At 38.7% G+C, this 21,048-nt stretch overlaps 2 protein-coding genes across 10 annotated transcripts in view; one reads left to right on the top strand and one right to left on the bottom strand.

The window, feature by feature from the left end:
* Positions 1 to 7,882, top strand: part of PHACTR1 (phosphatase and actin regulator 1) — a 137,455-nt gene extending 129,573 nt beyond the window's left edge. For both annotated transcript variants that reach the window (XM_058176648.1, XM_058176650.1), the window contains 2 exons: positions 456 to 532; positions 2,519 to 7,882. In XM_058176648.1, the coding sequence (XP_058032631.1) occupies positions 456 to 532; positions 2,519 to 2,534 (93 nt within the window). In that variant the 3' untranslated portion in view covers positions 2,535 to 7,882. The remainder of the gene's footprint in view (positions 1 to 455; positions 533 to 2,518) is intronic.
* TBC1D7 (TBC1 domain family member 7) lies at positions 37 to 20,486 on the bottom strand. Of its 8 annotated transcripts, none has more exons than XM_058176658.1 (9): positions 18,756 to 20,486; positions 18,370 to 18,456; positions 18,004 to 18,123; positions 16,865 to 16,945; positions 15,194 to 15,381; positions 13,258 to 13,395; positions 9,762 to 9,907; positions 9,397 to 9,526; positions 37 to 492 (listed from the first exon to the last, which is right to left on the bottom strand). In XM_058176658.1, exons 3-9 carry the CDS (start codon positions 18,113 to 18,115, stop codon positions 484 to 486), a joined length of 804 nt encoding a protein of 267 aa, XP_058032641.1. In that variant the 5' UTR covers positions 18,116 to 18,123; positions 18,370 to 18,456; positions 18,756 to 20,486; the 3' UTR covers positions 37 to 483. The 8 variants fall into 8 exon arrangements, with proteins under 8 accessions (XP_058032641.1, XP_058032634.1, XP_058032637.1 ...); XM_058176651.1 differs by lacking the exon at positions 37 to 492 and adding an exon at positions 9,097 to 9,258 and having other exon boundaries at positions 18,756 to 20,483; XM_058176654.1 differs by lacking the exon at positions 37 to 492 and adding an exon at positions 9,097 to 9,258 and having other exon boundaries at positions 19,858 to 20,483.
* Between the last annotated feature and the right edge of the window lie 562 nt (positions 20,487 to 21,048).

The raw sequence follows: 21,048 nt of genomic DNA, 5'->3' as shown, positions 1-21,048 counted from the left end.
TTTGGAGGGAATCAGTAACCAGAGGATGTAGTTAAATTTATTTTCTGTGGCAGTGATTACAACATCATCCTTTCCAGCTGAAAGACCTACCCAAGAGGAGCCAGAATTGTATGATGTTTTTTCCTGTCCTTTCTTTTTACCATTTTTTTGTTGTTGTTATTTTTAGTTCTAGCTTTTTAGTTAATTTTATTATCAGGCACTTGTACAATAATTCTGGTTGCTTCCCACAAGCCTTTTATTCTTACAACATTACATTTCCTCATTTATTGACATGTATAAGAGTGTGGTGGGCATCTCTTCCATTTGAAATGCTCTTCCCTGTGGAAGAGTGACACATGACAGGAAACTGTCTTCCACAACCTCACCTTAGCAGCAGAGTTTGGCTGTTCCTCATCTAGTTTACTGACATATTTCTTTTCAGCTGGGCTAATCGCTTATTCCTTTGTCCCACGCAGGCAGCAATTCGTAAAGAGCTAAATGAATTCAAGAGCACTGAAATGGAAGTTCATGAATTAAGCAGGCATTTAACAAGGTAAGATGTTTAAACATTTAAACTTTTTTACTTAACTTTTTTAAATTCTTAAAAACCACCCAAGCTTGAGGCTATTTCTATATCTTACTTATTTATCTTATTAGTTAGGATTTTTCTCCTGCTCAAAGTAGCATAGGTAGTACTTTTTCCTCCAATTTTATTTCCATTTGCAACAACCTCTGAGAAAGGTGACACCTATCCTGCGCAGACTGCACTGGCTACCTGTGGCCTTCCGGGTGCGCTTCAAGGTGTTGGTGACAATCTTTAAAGCGCTCCATGGCATAGGGCCGGGCTATTTACGGGACCGCCTACTGCTACCGAATACCTCTCACCGACCCGTGCGCTCTCACAGAGAGGGACTCCTCAGGATGCCGTCAGCTAGGCAGTGTCGTCTGGCGACACCCAGGGGACGGGCCTTCTCTGTGGGGGCTCCCACCCTCTGGAACGAACTCCCTCCAGGACTTTGTCAACTTCCGGACCTCCGAACCTTTCGTCGCGAGCTTAAAACACACTTATTCATCTGCGCGGGACTGGATTAAATTTTAAATTTACTGGTTTTAAATGGGTTTTTATTATTTATATTGTTTTTTAATAATTCGGCTATAGAATAAGTTTTTTAATTGTCATTTTAACTTGTATTTATATGTATTTTTAATTGCCTGTGAACCGCCCTGAGTCCCTAGGGAGATAGGGCGGTATATAAATATGAAAAATAAATAAATAAATAAATAAATAAAGGCTTGGCTGAACGATGCAGACACAGACTCAGAATCATCCAGGGTATTGTCATGGCTGAGGGCAGACTTGAACTTGGGCAATCAGCCCTATTTCAACATTATTATTGTTCAATAATATTCAATATTGCTATTAACCAATATTAACATATTGAATGACCTCCTAGGGTTCTTTTCTACTTGATATTTTATATGCAGGGAAGAAACAAAGCTAAATTCTTGAAGGAATCCATCATTTCAATTTCCAGCAATTGTCAGAATGCCCCAAAGATGCCACTGCTGAATTTTGCTTTTCTACTACTCTTAATAAGCAGAAATAAAAAACTCGAATTTCTTCTTGAAAACAAAGATATAGATTCCTAATAAGGAGAAGAGAGGGGGAAAGGTGGGGGTTTTTGGGTATCAAAAAAAATTGGAGACTCTTCTGGAGTCAGAAGAATCTCACTCTGAAAAACGTATTATGTGAAGCAAGCCAGAGATATGTAATTAAAAGTGGGATATAAATTATACTTTCAAGAGAAATGCTTTCTATTTACCTAATCTTCACAACAGTTCCACATCATACTGCACTTCTGAGTTTCCTTTTTCTTGCCTTTTTCTTGTTTCTCATCTGAGCCCTCAGATTTTTTTTTTTCACCTGACAAAAATAACTCCTCAACTCCTTTTTAAGTTCATGGTAGGTGTAATGTCCTGCCTTCCAATGCAATGGTCTCTTAGAGCTTGGCATCCATCAGTTATATTGGGACTGCTGTCTGGGAGTTATGGAAGTTACAGCTTCAAGTTATATAGAATGTGTTAGGCTGGGAAACACTATTTTGTGTGTGATGTTTACATCAGTGCTATCTGTTCTCTCATGTCTTCTATGTAGCTTACTGAATAAGTAATTACTGGGAGTCAGCCCTCTCTATGGTCTGATAGTTTCATTGTCTGCCATTTTCTGAGGCAAATACATTGCCACATATTTTACTTAAAGTAGGGGTCTCCAAATTTGGCAACTTTAAGTCTCATGGACTATCAGAATTCCCTAGCCAACATAGCTGGCTGAGGAGTTGAAGTTCACAAGCCTTATAAATTGCCAAGTTAGGAGACCCTTGACTTAAAGCACTCTAGTAAATAAAGCCCCTTTTTTAAAATCACTATAAGCCAGTTTTTGTTTGGTTGGTTTTGTCACTTTGATTCTTCTGAGTATGGGGGCTACTGCTGATAGTAATCTATCTCATTTGTCTGGGCTTTTTTTCCTTCACTTTTTTAGGTTTCACAGACCATAGGAACTGAATATGCTGCCATCTTGAGAACGTAATGGAAAAGAACCATAAGTGCTGATGTCATTCATTCCTTTGTTACGTACAGTGGTAAATCTTCTGAACTGCCTTTCTAAAACCTATAAAAACATGCAGGAAATGTGAGTTTTCTCATCCTGGAAATAACTTCCTCATACAATCTGTTGGCACAACATTCAGCAACTGAGGCTATCTTGGCAAGAATCATGCCTGGAGTTGGCACTTTTAAATGCTGCTGTGTGGAGTCCCCAAGCCATTCATTCACATTAGTGGTCTTTGTTTGGATCCCGTCAGTCCTCTTTCATCTCTGAAGGAAGCTGAGGCCCTTGGTATTTGACACGGACAGAAGCTCTGCTGGACACAAAGCCACTGTTCTGGAACAACATTTCTACCAAACATTTCATTCTGTGTGGAGCACCTTAGAACTTGATGGGGTGAGCTGGGGAAATAGAACCCACCTCAAAGGGTCCATCTCTCTTTGACTTTCCAAGCCCCATCACCTGCAGGAAGATCTTTGGCTGACTGGTGGATATTCTTGATTTCTACAGGACCAAGGATTCTTCATCATCCATTTCTCCTCTTCAAATGATTCTTTTGCTGCAATGTTTGGAAGAGTTCAAGATTGAAGAACTTTTCATTTCTACAGTGGAACCTGTCATACTGCCTTCTACCCTGCTGACTATTTCATGTTTCATATGGTCCTGTGTAGCAGTTCGATAGCCTAGCTTGTCCTGGCGTGGCCTGTCAGCTTTACATAGGTTTTTCCAATTCACTAATGTGCAAGACAGAAAAGACACAAGTTAAAGAGAACCTCAAGGTTGACTTTATGCTGTATGCTTGGGTGTTGATTTTTGTTTTCTTCTTTTCACAGGAGGGATTTCTATTCTTCAAAGTGCTTCTTGGTATAAATAACTGAATACGCTGTTGTGAATGGCTCAGTCTTAAATTGAGAACCAAAGCATTTGGCAAAAGGCTAGAGATGTGATATTGTTATTATTTATCATATTTTATATTTTATTTTATTATATTATTTCACGTTTAAGGTATTGGTCTTCTCTTAGTAAGATTATCTTTGCACATTGGAAAGAATTATGAACCCACCGTAATCAAAACACTTTGGTGATGTCTACTAACATCTACATCTAGTTCAGATTAAACATATCTGATTATGCCTTTTAGGTAGAAACGTTGCCATCTTGAACTTTTTGCCCATCGATACGAATCACTATAGATATGGCAGCTTTAGTTCTCAGACCTTCACTGGTGTAAAACTATAATCTGGGATCCAAACATGGTTATACTTAGAGGAGACCCGTTATAGTGAATAGGGCTTAATTATACCATAACTTAAGTACTATTGATTTCAGTGGGTCTCCTCCAAGATGATGGCTACTTAAATTCAGGTGATTTTAGTGGGCTTCATCTATTTAGGATTAAATAGATTTTCTTTTAGAAAACATGTATATAGAAGCACATTTTAATGGGTGACTACAATGATTCAGGTTATTCTCCAAACTAAAACCTGAGTCACTGCAGTGCCCATTACAATCCTCAGATTCCACTGAATAGGTGATTAAACTAGACTAAGAAAATTCATTTTTTCTTATACAATTTAGTTTGTCTAGTTTTGTTACTCTGGGTATAAGAAAAAAGGAGATGAAGTAATAAGAGTACTTTGTTTTTAGATAAAAGTACATGTATTGGTTTTTTTTAAAAAAAATACAAAAAATAAAAAGATTACGACACCATTAGTGGTCAGCAGATGAAGTAGATGGGCTTGTAGCTGGGTGAATTGCTAAGACACTGTAAGCCGCCCTGAGTCTTCGGAGAAGGGCGGGATATAAATGTAAACAAACAAAAAAAAAAAAGACTGTGGAGATGGGAGGGTAGTGAAAATGTTAAATTCATTTGCCCAGTTTGCACAGAGCAAATCTATGGCACATAAGCCGTTTTTCATACCTTGAAAACTGTCATTTTAACATAGCCAGTTTTCAACTGTCATAGTCTCATAGCATTATGAAATAATGGAGACCCGCTTGCCCAACATACCAGCCTTTCTGCCCACCAACCCTTGAGTGAAACTCTTCCCCATTGTTCAAAGACTTAATTTTTCCCACCACCACAGATTATCTTTTTTTTTCTTTTTGAGAAGAATTAATAGGTTACAGAACTGATCCTCTCTGCACATCTGAATTTCCAGATGACTTTAACTCCCAATCCAGGTACTACCTGTCTCCTGCCTCTTTACCTATGGGGAGTAAAAGACCAGGACCACACATGAAGGTTCAATGGAACTGCTAAAAGCCCAGGCACAAGAATCTTCTCAACTAATGGTCAGCATCCTGTTTAAAGTTAGATAAGGGTCAATGGCACTCAAGGGGGGATTGGACTTAGTTCATTTGAACTATGTAGGGCAGGAGTGTCCAAACTTGGCAACTTTAAGACTTGTGGACTTCAACTCCCAGAATTCCTCAGCCAGCTTTGCTGAACTCTGGGAAATGAAGTCCACAAGTCTTAAAGTTGCCAAGTTTGGATACCCCTAATGTAGGGATTCTAGGCTGATCCCCCTTTTCACTCTGCCCCCAGGTACTGCCAGTCCTTCTCTTACATCATCTTCCATAAAAGTGAAAGCATTTTTGTCCATGTTGGAAGACACAGGGAATAATAACTCCTTTATTTTTATGCAGGTAAAAATAATGGAATCTTGATGGAATCAAGAAATAGGGCATAACTAATTCATACAATGGAACCATATGGTGTAGCTTATCAAAACGGAGGGTTGTTTTGCTTTCTGCATACAAATCTTTTCAGGTTTTTGTGCGCAAAATATTTTATTCCAATCCTTACCATTCATACAAGTTGCAAATTCTTGAATTGGGCAAAGCTCTTTATCCGTTTTCAAAAAGTCGAAGTTATCAGCTGAGGTCCCACCAATTCAATGTTTAAATGATTATTCCCTAAGCTCTTTTGTGAAAAATAGCTTATTTTTGAAGATTGAATAGTGTTTGGTCTTTCTAAAGCACAGTCAGCTATTTTTCTTATTCAGAGTCAGCTGAAACATCGAGTATACTCCACTGCTATGTCAAATTTAACTATTTTCACCACTAAAATCTCTGGATATGGGCGAAAAGAAGCTATTGTTGTTGCCCTATTCCCATTCATTTCACCAGGGCTTGAGTAGGGTGTATTTTGTTTAAATGGAGATGGGAAGTCATTTTCCTAGCATATTAAATTTATTTCTAAGCCTTTGTTGTTCACATGAAGCTCTCACAGACATCTATTTTCCACTCCTGGAGGAACCGTTTCCCCCCCTAATCTCTATGAAAGAATGATGATTGTAAATCTTGCAAAAGGCACACAAGGTTGCAAGTTAGTCCCGCATCCAACTTGATTAGACAGCTTAATTTAACAGTTGCAGGACTAGAAATGAGGATTCCAGTTGCTCTCCAAGTTATTCTGAAACTGGTACATTTCCCAGGCCCTCTTCCCATCAAATGAATGTACATAGTTTTTGTCTTTGTATAGGAGTGAATGTGGTGACAGTCAAGACTGTGATCTTCCAGTATTGTAATTTAACAGATTATGGCTGTATGAAAAAACGATGATGATAAAATGTAAATATCTAGAGAAAACACTAAAGTGAATCTCTACATCTAGAGTTTCAATTTGTACATACTGAAACTGCATGGTATTTAAATTGTCTTGGATGTATGCAGTTTCTTTAAAAAAAAGTTTCAAAGAAAAAAATGCTCTGGTTTTCTTTCTTCTGTCTGTTACATGTTCAGAGACGCTCAGGAATCAAAATTTGTTCCAGAAGCCACCTTAAAAAGACCCCACCAAGCAATTTGGTCATTGGTTTTGGAGATTAAGCAATCTCATTTGCCCTTTTTACATTTTAATTTTTTTTTCATTGTTTTCAGTTTTTCAGAAATCATAGCTATGGTTTCAATTCACCGGGGAAAAAAATGCAGTTAATTATTTTGTCAAATTCTGCCAAGTCTCCTCTTTTAGTACTCTTAGCCCTGGACAGTTATTGATTGAAGAGTGTATCGCTGAATTAATTACACTCCACAAAGTAAGCAGTTCCATCCTTAATCTTTGTATGCAAAACTGAGTGATGAGTTTTCCACTAACATTCACATGGTAATATTTGACTTCTGAGCATTGTGGAAAAAAACTTCTATGAGCTCTTTCTAAACTAATCTAATATAGATTTGTTCAGGTGAAAACCTTTGCAGAACATTAAACAGAACAGCCTGCCTCTGAAGAAAGATTTGAATTTCATTAGTCTGGCACCTTATTTTTAAATAGCAATTCACACTTGACACAGTGAGGACTCTTGCACTGCTGTGGAAGAAAATAAAATTTGAAGAAGGGATCGAGCCATTATCAGAAGTCTTTTGTTGCTCACACACTGTCAATGTTACCTTAATCATAAAGTAATCTGCATTTTAAGCATATGAATGGAAAGGCAATACATTTATTTTCTATAATAAAAATAAATCCACTCTATTATGAGTTGCTGATGGCTGCAGAACCTAAAACCTCTTCCAGAAGATCTGTGGTGCTACAGTAGTTAGAATGCAGTATTGCAGGCTAACTCTGCCCACTGCCAGGAGTTCGATCCCGACTGACTCAAGGTTGACTCCACCTTCCAGTCTTCTAAGGTCGGTAAAATGAGGACCCAGATTGTTTGGGGGCAATATGCTGACTCTGTAAACCGCTTAGACAGGGCTGTAAAGCACTGTGAAACAGTATATAAGTCTAGGTGCTATTGCTATCTCTGATATTCAAACTCTGATCCCATTTCCTCTGTTGGTTTAGCAGCTTAGTAATTCCTGCTGCCAGAATCCATCTTCTGGGGTGGAGTAAGGAATAATTACTTCATTTGGTATACAATGTTTAGTCTTGGCATGAGAGGAAAAAATCAGTCACGTCCAATGCTGCCCTTTATCGAAATAAAAAGTTCAAATAATTTATATAATGCCATTTCCTTGCTGCATAGGGGAGAGTAATGGTGGCTACAAGGTTCAACCCTTCTTCTCCCTTTGAGACACAAATCAATCCCACAGGATACACACACACACACACACACACACATATAAAATCAAACTTTATTAAAAACAGAAAATGTAAAATGTAAAGACCAAAACCTATTTTGAAATGTAGTATTAAAAGTTAGACATTCAAGGTGGAGGATAATTACAGAACTGTCCAGATCCTGGTCATACAGCAGCTTACAAATTTAAGAAAGAAAAATCTAAAAACAAAACCCAATTCTCTAGACAGACTAGAAGTTGGACAGCGGATCTAATTCAAAGAAAACATTCTGTCCTCAAAATCTCTGTACAGACCAGACAGATTTCTAATTATTAAATTAATATAATAGAAGGAAAAGGTATATTCATGAAAACAGGGTAAAGATTAATGTTAAATCCCAAATACAGTTTACAGGTTCTCGGTGTATAACCATTCAGCCAGTGGCCATTCCAAGTAATGATGGCACTGAATGAATGGTGGTTACAAAGTCATTGGAGTTCCAGCCATCCCAGTGCACCCACAATCACAGGGTCACGATCTGGATGCACAACACAAAGATCTATCCTCACCCAAAATGTTTAACCAGGTCAGATAAAGTTCTAACAGATGCACTCATATAATATTTAATTTTAACCTTGGTTTGTTTCATGGTTTAGCAATGTTGTGCAAACCTAGCCTATCTGGGTTACTTTATAATTCACTATAGTATGCCAACCATGAAAAACAGCCCAAAGCATTTTAATTGGACCGCTTTCTAACACCAACAGCCATTGACTCCTTTTTGTACATTGACTGATTTGCACATTATCTTTGTTTTGTACAGAAACTGAGATGTATAAAAGAACTTCTGCCAGTTTATTGCAATTAGTTTAGGCAGAGATAGGACCTGTTATACTAAGGGTAGGAGATTGTGCTATTGCACTGCTATGGCCCACATATTCCTTTCTTCAAAGCTAGAGGAATCTTCATGATAAAAAAGAGCATATTCTGCTGAACCTCAGTAAATAACAATAGCACTTATATATTGCTTCACCATGCTTTACAGCCCTAAGCGATTTACAGAGTCAGCATATTGCCCCCAACAATCTAGGTCCTCATTTTACTGACCTCGGAAGGATGGAAGGCTGAATTGAGCTTGAGCCGGTGAGAATCAAACTGCCAAACTGCTGGCAACCGGCAGTCAGCAGAAGTAGCCTGCAATACTGCATTCTAACCATTGTGCTACCATGGTGAGAATGAATGAGCTATATTAAGTTGATCAAAACTTTCCTTTCATAATGCTTTGCTTTTACATTTTCCTTTTTCCAGTTAGCTTCTTCCTAAAAAGTATCTGATAAAAAATATTTCTGATAGGAAATCTGTGACTTTCCAAATGTTGCTGAACTACAGCATCCTGAATCCTTCACCATTCACAATGTCAACTGGGACTTGACTGCTAGGAGTTGTCGTATTATAGATTTCAACTCTCTGCAACAGGAGTAACACATCACAATTACAACCACTGTACCCACAATTTTTAAATAACTTTAATTATATATTTTGGAGAAGGAAACAAACATAAAACAAAAACAGAATGCAGTTAATTTCAAACTGAATGAGCAGGGGTCCCACAATGTTTGTGCCACAGTTCAATAGCCTTACTCACAATTGCATCAGTGTTATCTTGAGGTATCTATGAAAGATAAAAGCATAGCTTGAAATAGAGGTATTTTACAGTGTAGTATTCATGTTTGGTCTTGGACTTCAACATATTATTGAATTTAATTAAAGCAGTTTTCTTACAATTTAGAATGTATGAAAGAATACTTACATTTTCCAAAAAGTGTTCAATCTTTTCAGCACTAGTCAAGGCCATCAACTTCATTTTAAACGTTAATAAGATCTCAACAGCAACAAAGACAAGAATTTTGCAAGAACCACTAATAACCTTGTCCCAAACCCTAGAAAATTGAACAAGACAGTCATAAAATTGTCTATTAACTTTACATCTACAATTTATATTATCAATATACTGCCTTTGTGATTAAAATTAAAATTTGGTGAAGCCCTAGAAAAGCTGAAAAATTGACATGTTGGCAATATTGCTGATTGTCAAAACATCTTCTCTACATGATTCACGACTACAGGGATGTACATTTTTCCAGTCTAGGAGAGGTGGAAGGGAGAGAAACTTGCCTTTGTAAACTTGATTCAGGTAGGCATCCAGCAAAACATTTTCTAAACCAAAGTTTATAAGGAAGTTGACCCATTGCTGAACACGACTTCAGATATGCGAGAAGCCGGTTGTCCTCAAGGCTCAGGATTTGTTCCAGAAGTTTTGGCTGTAGCAACATAAACAGAATTAATGAAATATGCTAAAATCAAAACTTTTCTTGATCACAGATATTTGTGGCAAGAAAACCATCAAATTCAATTTAGTGTGATATATGAAGCAAATGACTTCATTCATTATATTTCTTACAAGTTAGAAATATACAAAACAATATATTTACAAAATCATTTGAGAATTCCTTTACAGAACCAGCTTTGTAAAAAAAAAAAGGGGGGGGGCATCACAAGGCAAAAGGAGCACATTATGACATTTTTACCTTGACACCAGTTTCTGTCTGCTAATCAATTGGATCTTTTTTTTCAGTGGTTCTGCTTCACACATATATTTTGCATGCATACAGGACTGTATCCAACATCTTCAAAATTACTGGTCACAATTTAAGAATAACCCTCCCCCCCCCACTCAAAATCAGGCCTTCCAGGTGTATTTTATGAATGTAAGCGTCCCTTTGATCACCTGATCAAAATCTGGACACTTGGTAACTGGCATGTATTTATGACGGTTGCAATGTCCTGGGATCACGTGATCACCTTTTGCAACCTCCTGTCAAGTAATGGGAAAGCCAGATTCACTTAACAACAGTGGCAAGAAAATGCTGTAAAATTCACTTAACAACTGCCTTGCTTAGCAACAGAAATTTGCACATCAAATGTTGTCCTAAGTTGAGGACTACCTGTATCAGTTTTTCAAGGTCATAACCAGCACCTTGAATTACATCCAGAACCAGGCATATAATTAATGCAGCTCACAGAGAGAAGCGATGCTTTGTTGCTGGATTTTGAACCAGATGAAACTTCCAAGGGTTTTTCAAAGGCAGCCCTACATATACTGCTTTGCAAGACAAGGTGTGAGTGAGTAGAGCAGGGCTGTCAAACTCCTGGCCCGCGGGCCAGATGCATCACGCGCTGGCCACATCCACGCCCAGTTTAGCGAAGGGGAAATTTATTTATTTATTTATTAATCATACTTATATACCGCACCATCTCCCGTAGGACTCAGGGCGGGCGGGACTCAGGGCGGGACTCAGGGCGGTATCAAAGCCATGATACATCACATGATGCCGCTATGACGTGAATTTGACACCCCTGGACTAGACCACGAGTGGCAAGTTTGAAGGGCCTCCTAAACCAGAAAAGGATGCAGCTGTTGCACCAGGTGAAGCTGCTTAAAGACCTTCCTGACCACTGTTGCTACTTTTTCATCAAGCAGGAGCAATGAGTCCAACAAGACCCTCAGATTGGGCACCATCCAAGTAGCGAGATGCAACTGCACCCAAGATCAGCAAGAATTTCGCTAGATCCAGGCAGCCCTAACAACCATAGCCATTTGGTACTTGCAAAACTGAACTCAAGATGTTCCATCCCCATCCTGGCCTGCATAGCCACCGGTCTCTGGAGCCGAACTTTGATAGCCTCACTCTGTTAGTCTGGGATTGAAAGATATAATTAAGTAAGGGAAGAAAGCTGGAGAACAGTGCCTCCAATTCTACCAATCCCTGGAGTTGATTCAGCAGGAAAATCACTTGAAATCACTTGAAATAACTAACCTCCAAACCAAGTAAAGGTTAGCACATTTTTAAAGTTCAGGTGCAGCAATATAATGTAGTTAATCAAAACTGAATGTGAAAGTTTGCAATCTACTCCTAGCAGATGTGTAAAAGGTAACAGGGGGCACATGAAGCCCAGCAGGAATCTGGATCACTTATGACAATAAATCATCATATATTACGAAAAACCCAATCTCCGCTATCACTCTTTGCACCTCTTGGTTTTGTCGGCAACTCTCAAGATAATGAAATGTAACAGAAATCATCAACAAGAATTGATAGAAGCTGATCAGTAAGGTGTGTGTTTGGGGGGGGGGGTATACATACATACTGAGAATGTTCCAATCTCAGAGCAAGCACTTTTATTTTAATTATATATATACTGAATATGTGTGTGTGTGTGTGTGTGTGTGTGTGTGTGTGTGTGTGTGTGTGTGTGTGTGTGTGTAGGTCTTTGGTTATTCGGTTTTTCTCCCGCGTAAGATTGGAAGTGTCTTGGTGACGTTTCGACGAAGTCTCATTCGTCATCTTCAGGCTTCAGCTTCGTGCTTCTGGGAGCAATCTTCAGGCTTCTTCTGGGAGCACGAAGCTGAAGCCTGAAGAATATTCATTTAGCCTATCTCTTACATGATTCATCTTCTCTGAAATAATCAGCTTATTTCCAATCTCCCACTACTGTTCCAAGTGTCACTGGAGGAGATCACACATACACACTAAGCCAAGGGCAAACAAACTATCTCCTACTATATCACAGCCTATTTTCTCCAATCTAGACCACAATTCTTGGGTCTCCTTCAAAACCATGATGTATATTTCTAAGATACCTTGCCAGAAACAAGTGTCAAAGAGTACAGATAAGTGGACTGTACTTATTATGGAAATTATCTTCTTTTACCACAATCCCGAATCCACTTTTTATAACAAATGCAAAATAATGTGGTGTCGATGGATAATGAATTCAATGGAGTCTATTATAAAGTTTGCATATGCACAAACTCAATGCATCAAAGTTTTATAACTACATAAATCCGCAACAAATATTAGAGATGGCTAACATGACAGTAGAAAGTTCTGATCCTAGGCAATTGGTTTTTTTACACATGGTGAATATAAAGCCTACAAGACAAGCAAACAGCAGGAGTCAATCATGAAGTTTTTTTAATATTCACATTGATATCTCATGTGAAATTACTTAAACCAACAGCCCATAGCCAGAAACTAATTTAGATAATTGTAACTACAGTATCTTTGCTTCACCCAAACATTTGCATGTAACTGAAAATGTATATTTTCCTTATCTCTAACAGTAAGCTTGATACATATTATCAATTATATACAGGCAGTCCTCGACAGTTCATTTAGTGACCAAAGTTACAAGAGCAATGAAAAAAGTTACTTATGATCGTTTTTTACATTTATGGCCATTGCAACATTCCCATGGATATGTGATCAAAAATCAGATGCTTGGCAACTGACTCATATTTATGATGGTTGCAGTGTTGTGGGGTCATGTTGATCCCCTTCTGTGACCTTCTGACAAGCAAAGTCAATGTGGAATCCAGATTCAATTAACAGCTATATTAGTAATAACTCCTGTGATTCACTTAACAACTGAGGCAAGAAAGTTCGTAAAAATGAGGCAAAACTCATTTAATTGTCCTCACTGAGCAGCTTAAAAGTTTGCGGTCAACTGTGGTCGTAAGTCGAGGACTTATCTGTACCTGCAATCCTATTTCTATATTGGACATAAGCTCATATGTGCAGTTCTGCAGAGATAACACTTATTTTCTTACCAGCTGTGGTAATGACTCTTTGTACCTATTGTTCAACTGGTTCACAAAACTACTGACTAGCCAGTAGCAATCAACATTATCTTCCACCATTTCTTCCATTGCTTTAGCAATAGCAAGGAATATCTCATCTTCTGATTGCTAGAAAACAAAGGGGGTATGGCAGAGAATCAGAGAAAGAGAGCACGTGCATCATACATTCAGTTAAAAATTTGCAATCAAGTTCCCACTAATAGCAATGTGTTTGGTACAAATGTGCACTGAGGATGCTACCCAAAACTTTCTAAATCAGCAAAGCTACAGAACTTCTGAGATGAAATGGTGAACGGAAAATGAGTTTGCTAGAAGTGGAACTGATGACCTCAGCAGAAGGGCTGGCAAGTAGACCAGCTCTTCATGATTACTTTCCAAACAAGGAGAGGGCTTGAGATCTCCCACAAATGCTCCAGACAGTTAGGGAGCGAGGATATGACATCAGTGGATTTAGAACTGCTGGGAAATGAGGACATAAGTCATATTTTGCTTAAACTTTGACCAGCGCCTTCAAAAGAAAACTGGGTTGGCTTTTCTTTTCTGGGTCATTTTCTAATCCCTTTCAGAAATTGCTTTTTAACTGCTTTTCAGTTACTAGGAACCTTTGGATAGACAGGTTTTATAGCACAGGAAGAGTTTTTTTTAATGTTTAATGGAAGAAGTTTTAAATACAAAAGTTTGTTTTCTTTCGTTCTATCATGTCTGATTTTCAGAGACAGAAGCCTGGGTAAGTTCCTGCAGTTTGTTTCGCAAACTTTTTCAGAAATGATTTGCACTGCCTCTGTCCTAGGGCTAAGAGACAGTGACTGGCCTAAGGTCACCCAGTTGACTTTGTGCCTAAAAGCGGGATGAAGTTACAGTCTCCTGCTTTCTATCCCGATTCCTTAACCACTACACCAAACAGGTTTTTAAAACAGACATTTTGAAAGGCATTTTTGAACAATGGACCCAGAAGGTAATTTTAAGACTGTCCACCTCTATAGATAAGACTGTGTTTAAAACACATTATGGAAGAGGAACACGTTGTACCTGGGTCCTAAAGATTGGTTATTATAAGTTAAAAATAAAACTGTGATTGATATGATTTCAGGTGGCCCTCATTTACTTTCAATAACCATCTGAACTTACAACTATTCTGAAAGAGAGATACTTAATTTTGATTATTGGAGTGTATTGGTAACTGGATTACAATTACGACACTGCAGTATAATTCGGTCATGTAATTTTAACCTTAACTTCCAACTTCCAAAAAGCAAAGTCAATAAGAAAGCCATCAGGAGGTTGCAAATGGCAACCATGTGACTTTGCACTGAACAACACAGTGGGAGTCTCTTAACAATAGCAACCAGAAGTGCAGGAATTGTGGTACGGGCGCATGATGTTGTCCTATATCACTTAGCGACAGAAATTCCAGTCTCAATTGCCAACCGCAACTGAGGACAACCTGTTCTCAGCCCATTACACGGACTTTATAAAAATACCAATTTGAAGGTAAGACAGAATGTAAAGGCAGTTTCAAACATAGGGGCAACAAAGGGCTTAAACAAGAGTATATATTTTTTAATTTTATTAAAATTATGGGAGATGCCCTTAGTCAGAGGTGGAGTCGGGGTGGAGAACCATGGCCCTTTTATGACTTGTGGACTTCAACTCCCAGAATTCCTAAGCCAGCCATGCTGAGGAGGTGAAATCCACAAATCATAAAGGGCCCATAGTTCCCCACTTCTGCCCTAAGCAAAAGTTTCATTCCCCCACACTAACTAACCAGAATCTATACATAGATGATGCTATCACATTACTGCAAATACCAACATGTTTTGAACAGCCATAGCATTTAATATCAGAAAGAAAAAATCTGGGTTTGTGTGTAAAAATTTTATCAAAAGCAAAATTAATCTTCACTGACCAAAGGAAAAGATGGGTTTTGAGGTAGTTTTCCTGATTCCAACTGATATATCCGAAGGAATACTTCAACCTGTGGAGTAGAATCTGTGATAAAGCGAATTACTTGAAGGGCACGGTATACATCCCCATATTGTTCTTTTCTATATTTCATCACAAATGCATGAGAGTCATGGTGAGGTGGGAGAATTCCTATAAAGAAAAAGAGAAGATGAGAGATTTAAATTAAATCTACTTGCTCTAAGGGTGAAACATTCATCTTCATAACAATTATTCTCAGATCAAATAAAAAAAGATCTAGCATTTGTTCATAAGAAATGCTTTGGCACTGTTATTGCAAACACTAATTTGCTATCCATATACTACTAAAATTCTCATTGTGCTTATAAGTTTGTTTCTATCTGCAAGCTAGCCCAAACTATGCATGATATCACAACAATTTTTCAATCAAGGTACCTAAAATACATTAAGAACGCATACAAAACCCGGGACCTTCTTTGTGGAATTGAAATTCCACAATATTCAGACCAGTTTTATTTGCAAAGTTGCAGCCATTGCAGCATTCCCGTGATCACAACTGTGAATATGTGAGCAGCCAAGTTAGTGAGGAAATTGGCAGGTAGACAGAAATCACTTCTTCTCCCACAGTTCCCCCCCCCCAATAGTCCTTCTGTTTATCTTTTTAGGTTAAGCAAATATTGACTTACTACTGAAGTTCATTTGCCACTACAATTATTTTTCCATTTATACTCTTCTTAAGACGATTACAGGACTGTGCAGTGTTAGGATAAAAAAATATGGTCAGCCTAAAATGTCATTATTCATCCTGATCACATCAGACTGCATCTCTTGAAGGATGAGCCAATGGGTCACACATTGCCTAATGTTCACTAATATCTCTGCTAACAAACTGCAAGGATAGTTTTGTTGCTGAAGACACTGAACAGGAGGAATGAGCAGAAAAGCAAGCCTCATACATGTACTTTTTTAAAAAATGAACAGGAGTACCCCCTATAAATATATGTACATATATGGAAAGGGACTTGGGTATGACTGATTTAGGATTAATTACAGAATAAAGCTTTTATACAGAAAATTCCAAGCACAGTCGAAGTCTCCCTATTTATTAACAAAGTTACTGAACATTTTAACCATGTACTTGTTTTTAGGAAGCAAAACAGGGAGACTATATAAGCCAGTCTTCCCCATCCCAGACACAGATGTGGTTGAGAAACTGAAATTTACAGTTCCAACATATCTGAAAGAAGCCAGGATTGGGAAGCTGATTAAAAACTACAACTGCCTATTTTGACTGATAGTAGCTTTCTGAAAATTTCAAAGAGCAATTTTTCTCAGATCCACCTTTAAAAATCTAGACTAGAGAAATATCAGAATACTTTCGAAAAAAAAATTAAGCAGGATTCCTTCCTAAATACCTCAGGTTAACCAAAACTACCCAGAGACATACTGTTAATTCAAACTATTGGAAATTTCACTTTATAAGTGTTATAGTAGCCAATTATATTGCTTAGCACCACTTCTTAATATATTTTAATGGGTACACCTGCTAAGGCATCTATTGCAAGGTTTTATCAGGGAGCAGAACTGCAAGCAGATCAGCAAAGCCACCCTTGTTATTTATAAGGAAGCCTTTGGTCTTCACCAATTTCCATACCTAGAAGCACCTTCCATACCAACGTCCGGTACATGGATGGGAGAGGAAACCTTTGACTAAATGTGCAAAGCTTCTCAATATCTGTAAATAAAGATATAAAAACAGTGTTTAACAATGTTATGAGGCAGCTCTAATCAATACTGACACGGGAACCCTGGCACCAGAACAAAAGGGTTTCCAGAGAATATTCCCCCTCTGCTGACACTACTTATCTGTTTACAATGCAGTCCTTTCAGCAGTCCCAAGATGTTCCACACTCGCTTGCATTCTGATTCAGGTGACTCTGAGGACACAGATTAGCCCCTAGGACCTATGTTATTTCAAAAACCCTCAGAATATTAACTGCCTGGTTGCAGAAAGTAGGAATTCCTTCCATCAACCCCCCCCCCATTAGTTAGAACTGAAGAAGCTTCTTGTATGAGAAGCGAAAAAGAAAAATCAGAAAGTCCAGTTGCCTTTAAAATAAATGCACCTTGGGGACCAGAACACAGAATAAGAAGCAATGGATGGAAACTATAATCAAGGAGAGAACCAACCTAGAACTAAAGAGAAATTTCTTGACAGTGAGAACAATTAACCAGAGGAACAGCTTGCCGTCAGAAATCATGGGTGATCCATCACTGGAGGTTTTTAAGAGATTGGACAGCCATTTGTCCAGAATACTATAGGGTCTCCTGCTTGGGTAGGGGGATGGACTAGAAGACCTCCAAGGTCCTTTCCAACTCTGTTATTCTAACACATGGACATCATTCTGGACCAGCTGAAGCTTCCAAATGCTCCTCAATGGCAGCCCCATGTAGAGCACATTACGGTAGTCCAATCAAGAGGTGACACGTCCTCGTCTACTATTCTTACTCCCAGCAGAAGACTGACTTAAAACAATTTGCTTTTATGAAATACTTAAGATGGGATATTTTTAAAGGTTGAAAATGGAGGAGAGAAAAAACATATTTCTCATTCCTCATATCTATCTTGCTGTAAATAACATTTCGGGCTTTGGGGGAAATGGATATTCAGTTGTCAGAGAAATTCAGAACCTAGAGAATAATTCAAAAAGACCGAAAAGGTAATTCTGCTTAAGTTCAAAACACACTTTTAGCAACTGTAAACATTATACTACATAGATATATTGCACATACCCAACCGATCATCTTTCAAAAGAATTTCTAATGATTTTTTTTCTTCAACACCACGAAATCCTACTTTTTCATAGTACACAGATCGAAAATTTCTCTGGGGATCTTCAGCCATGTCTCATTCTAAAATAAAGACAAATTAACGTCTGTCACCAAATAAAGTATGTCAGCAAATAAAGTATATCCAACAAGAAAATGCTGCAGTACAAAATTATCCTGTTTGATGTTATTCCTTTCCAAATAATTAATTCCACTGCCCCTTTTGCCTCACTTTTCCAAGGCTTTTCTCTAACTTTCCTCTCATTGGATAGATCAGTTCTGCTTCTGGTGTTTGTTTGCAATGTTTTAAAGACCATGAGGTTTACCCACCCAAGTAATATTCGTAGTCCTTTATGTGCAGGGTAAATGCAGATTTGACTATGCATGAACTGGAACACAGGGCAGTATTCATGATTTCTATATAAAAATAAGACAAACATCTGATGTAGTTGTGATTTTAAACCATGATGGGAAACAGGGATAAGCAGCAAAATTAAGGCCAGTTTCTTCCCTTCTTTCCACTTTGCTGTTTCTTTTTCCTGCACAGTGGGTTTCAATTTCTGCACACCTCAATTTTACTTAGTCGTCAGAAACATTTGGGGGGTGGGAGGTGATATTGTTTTGGCTGCACAGACATTGGAATTCACACTTTAATAATGCAAAAATAAGAAGCATAGACAGTGTGTGTTGTAGTTGTCACTAAAGGCATATAATACCTCTAGAAAGGAGTGTCAAACTGGTGGCCCACGGGCATCACTCACAGGCCACGCCCACCCCAGCTCTGCAACGAGGAAAAACATCACTATACGTCACATGACAGCAATGTCTAGATGCTTTACAATTTAAAAATTTAAAGATAGCTTCATCTTTACTTCTTTGCAATAAATAAAATAATGGAATGCACGAAGAAAGTGCATTTCAGAAGTTTAAACCTTACCTCAGTGGCAGGCAGGTGAACTAAAGTGAACGGATACTTCAGGTTTATTGCTAAACATTATTAGGTTGGTGTTTTAAGGGGAAACACTGATAGTTACAGCGTATTTTGCTTTTAAAAATTAAGGTGTTTTTTAAAATAGAACCCTGGAATTAAAACATAAAAAGCAATCCTGCACAATCTAGTTTCACTACAAATTATGCCATTAAAGGACTCTTGCAGATCAAACTAAAAGTTTCCAGAAAGCTAACTGGTTTTGGAAAAAAGATTTGTAGTACAATACTTTAAAAGACTTTCAAATATTTAATATGTAGATTAGCATTCGATTCATAAAGTGGATTATAGTACATGAAAGACTTGTCTGTGATAAACATGTTAATCTTCTAAAGCAACAAAACCAAACCAATCTCCATTGTTTCTGAAGTTAAAGAGTTACCTTTGTTTTCACTCCTATGCCACAGGGAATAAAAAAAAAGGAGCCATAATTATTATTCTTATCTTTCCATAACTTACATATTATTTTCTGACCCGATTCTCAGAATAATCCTGTGAAATAAATTTGGTTAAGTTTTGGGACAAGCTAACAAAGTCTTGGGCTGGACTTGAATCTAAGTAACACCCACCCCCAATTTCGACCTTATATTATATTTATATTTATTTATTTTGTCACAACAGTATATATAAGCATAAGCATGAAAGTAACTATATAATATATAAGCATATATATATATAAGCATAAGAATGCAATAACTATACTAATTGGATAGAATGAAAGAAAACAATAGGACAGGAACGGTAGGCACGTTTGTGCTCTTATGCACGCCCCTTAAACGACCTTCAAACACGCAGATCACGTTGCACCGTTGTGATATCGAAGTACCTACTAATAGGAGCGGAAGCCTAACACAATCGGAAGACAGCAGGCTGTAAAGGACTGGCTTTAGGAGGGTAAGCAGTTTGAAAGCCAAAGCGCAAAGGCGCTAGTCCGCAGGATATCAACAAAAGCGCCCCTCACTCTCCACTGAGAAATTGAGACCACCTGGTGAGATGGGACAACGGGCAGTTGAAAGATGGCTGGAAAGAAGGGCACCTCGAGAGAAGAGCTTATGGTCAACTGAAACAGCCGGCGAAACAAACAGAGCAGCGAGATGGGAAACCAGCAGCTCGTTAGAGTGACTGAATGCCGAAGAAAGGCTGACTTGGAAGCCGTCACGACGGGAGCAGGAAAAACAGCGGGAGAGACCCGGCTGAGGCAGCTAACAAAACACCTCGCGCCCCTTTCCTTCCTAGCCGGCCAAAACAAGAGCCACGCCTCGGCCTCTCCAAGCTAGTCAGCAGCTCCCTCCCACGGCTCCACCGCGCAGACTCCAACCGGCTCAGACCTGAAGGGGAGGGAGCAAACCACGGAGGCAACCGGGCGGCGTGAGGCCTCGCCTTCGAGATATCGCGAGTTCTCGCGCGCACCGCTTTGTTTGCTTTCCCTAAAGAGAGAGAGGGGGGGGAAGGAGGGAGAGAGAGAGAGAGAGAGAGAGGTTGCGCGGCGCGTGCCGCTGCAGCCTCTGGCGGAAACGTGTTCGAACCTCGGCGTCGGTCGAGTCTGGACTCTGGGGGCTGGCCAAAGCGACTGGGTGGGGGCGGGGTGTCTTCTTGGTGGTGTTTGTTTCATATTCCGAAGGGGAGGGTTATTATATAATTATTTGAATAATATGTCAAAGTAGAGCCGTTAAGAAGAGGCAGCCTATTACCAGAGTACAGATACTCCTCGACTTACGACCACAATTGAGCCCCAATTTTTTGTTGCTGAGTGAAACATTTGTTCAATGAATTTTGCCCTATTTTACGACATTTTGTGCTACAGTTGTTCAGTGAATCCCTGCAGTTGTTAAGTTAGTAACGTGGTTGTTAAGTGAATCTGGTTTCCCCATTGACTGCTTGTAAGAAAGTTCCCAAAAGGTGATCACGTGACCCCAGGGACACTGCAACAGTCCTAAATACGAGTCAATTGCCAAACATCCAAATTTTGATGCCGTGACCTTGAGGATGCTGCAATGGTCATAAGTGTGAAAAAAGGTCAT

The sequence above is a fragment of the Ahaetulla prasina genome, chromosome 3, assembly GCF_028640845.1.
Source record: "Ahaetulla prasina isolate Xishuangbanna chromosome 3, ASM2864084v1, whole genome shotgun sequence".
Classification (NCBI taxonomy): Eukaryota; Metazoa; Chordata; class Lepidosauria; order Squamata; family Colubridae; genus Ahaetulla; species Ahaetulla prasina.
The sequence above is the reverse complement of the archived record's forward strand: the minus strand, read 5'-3'. Positions and strand labels throughout refer to the sequence as shown.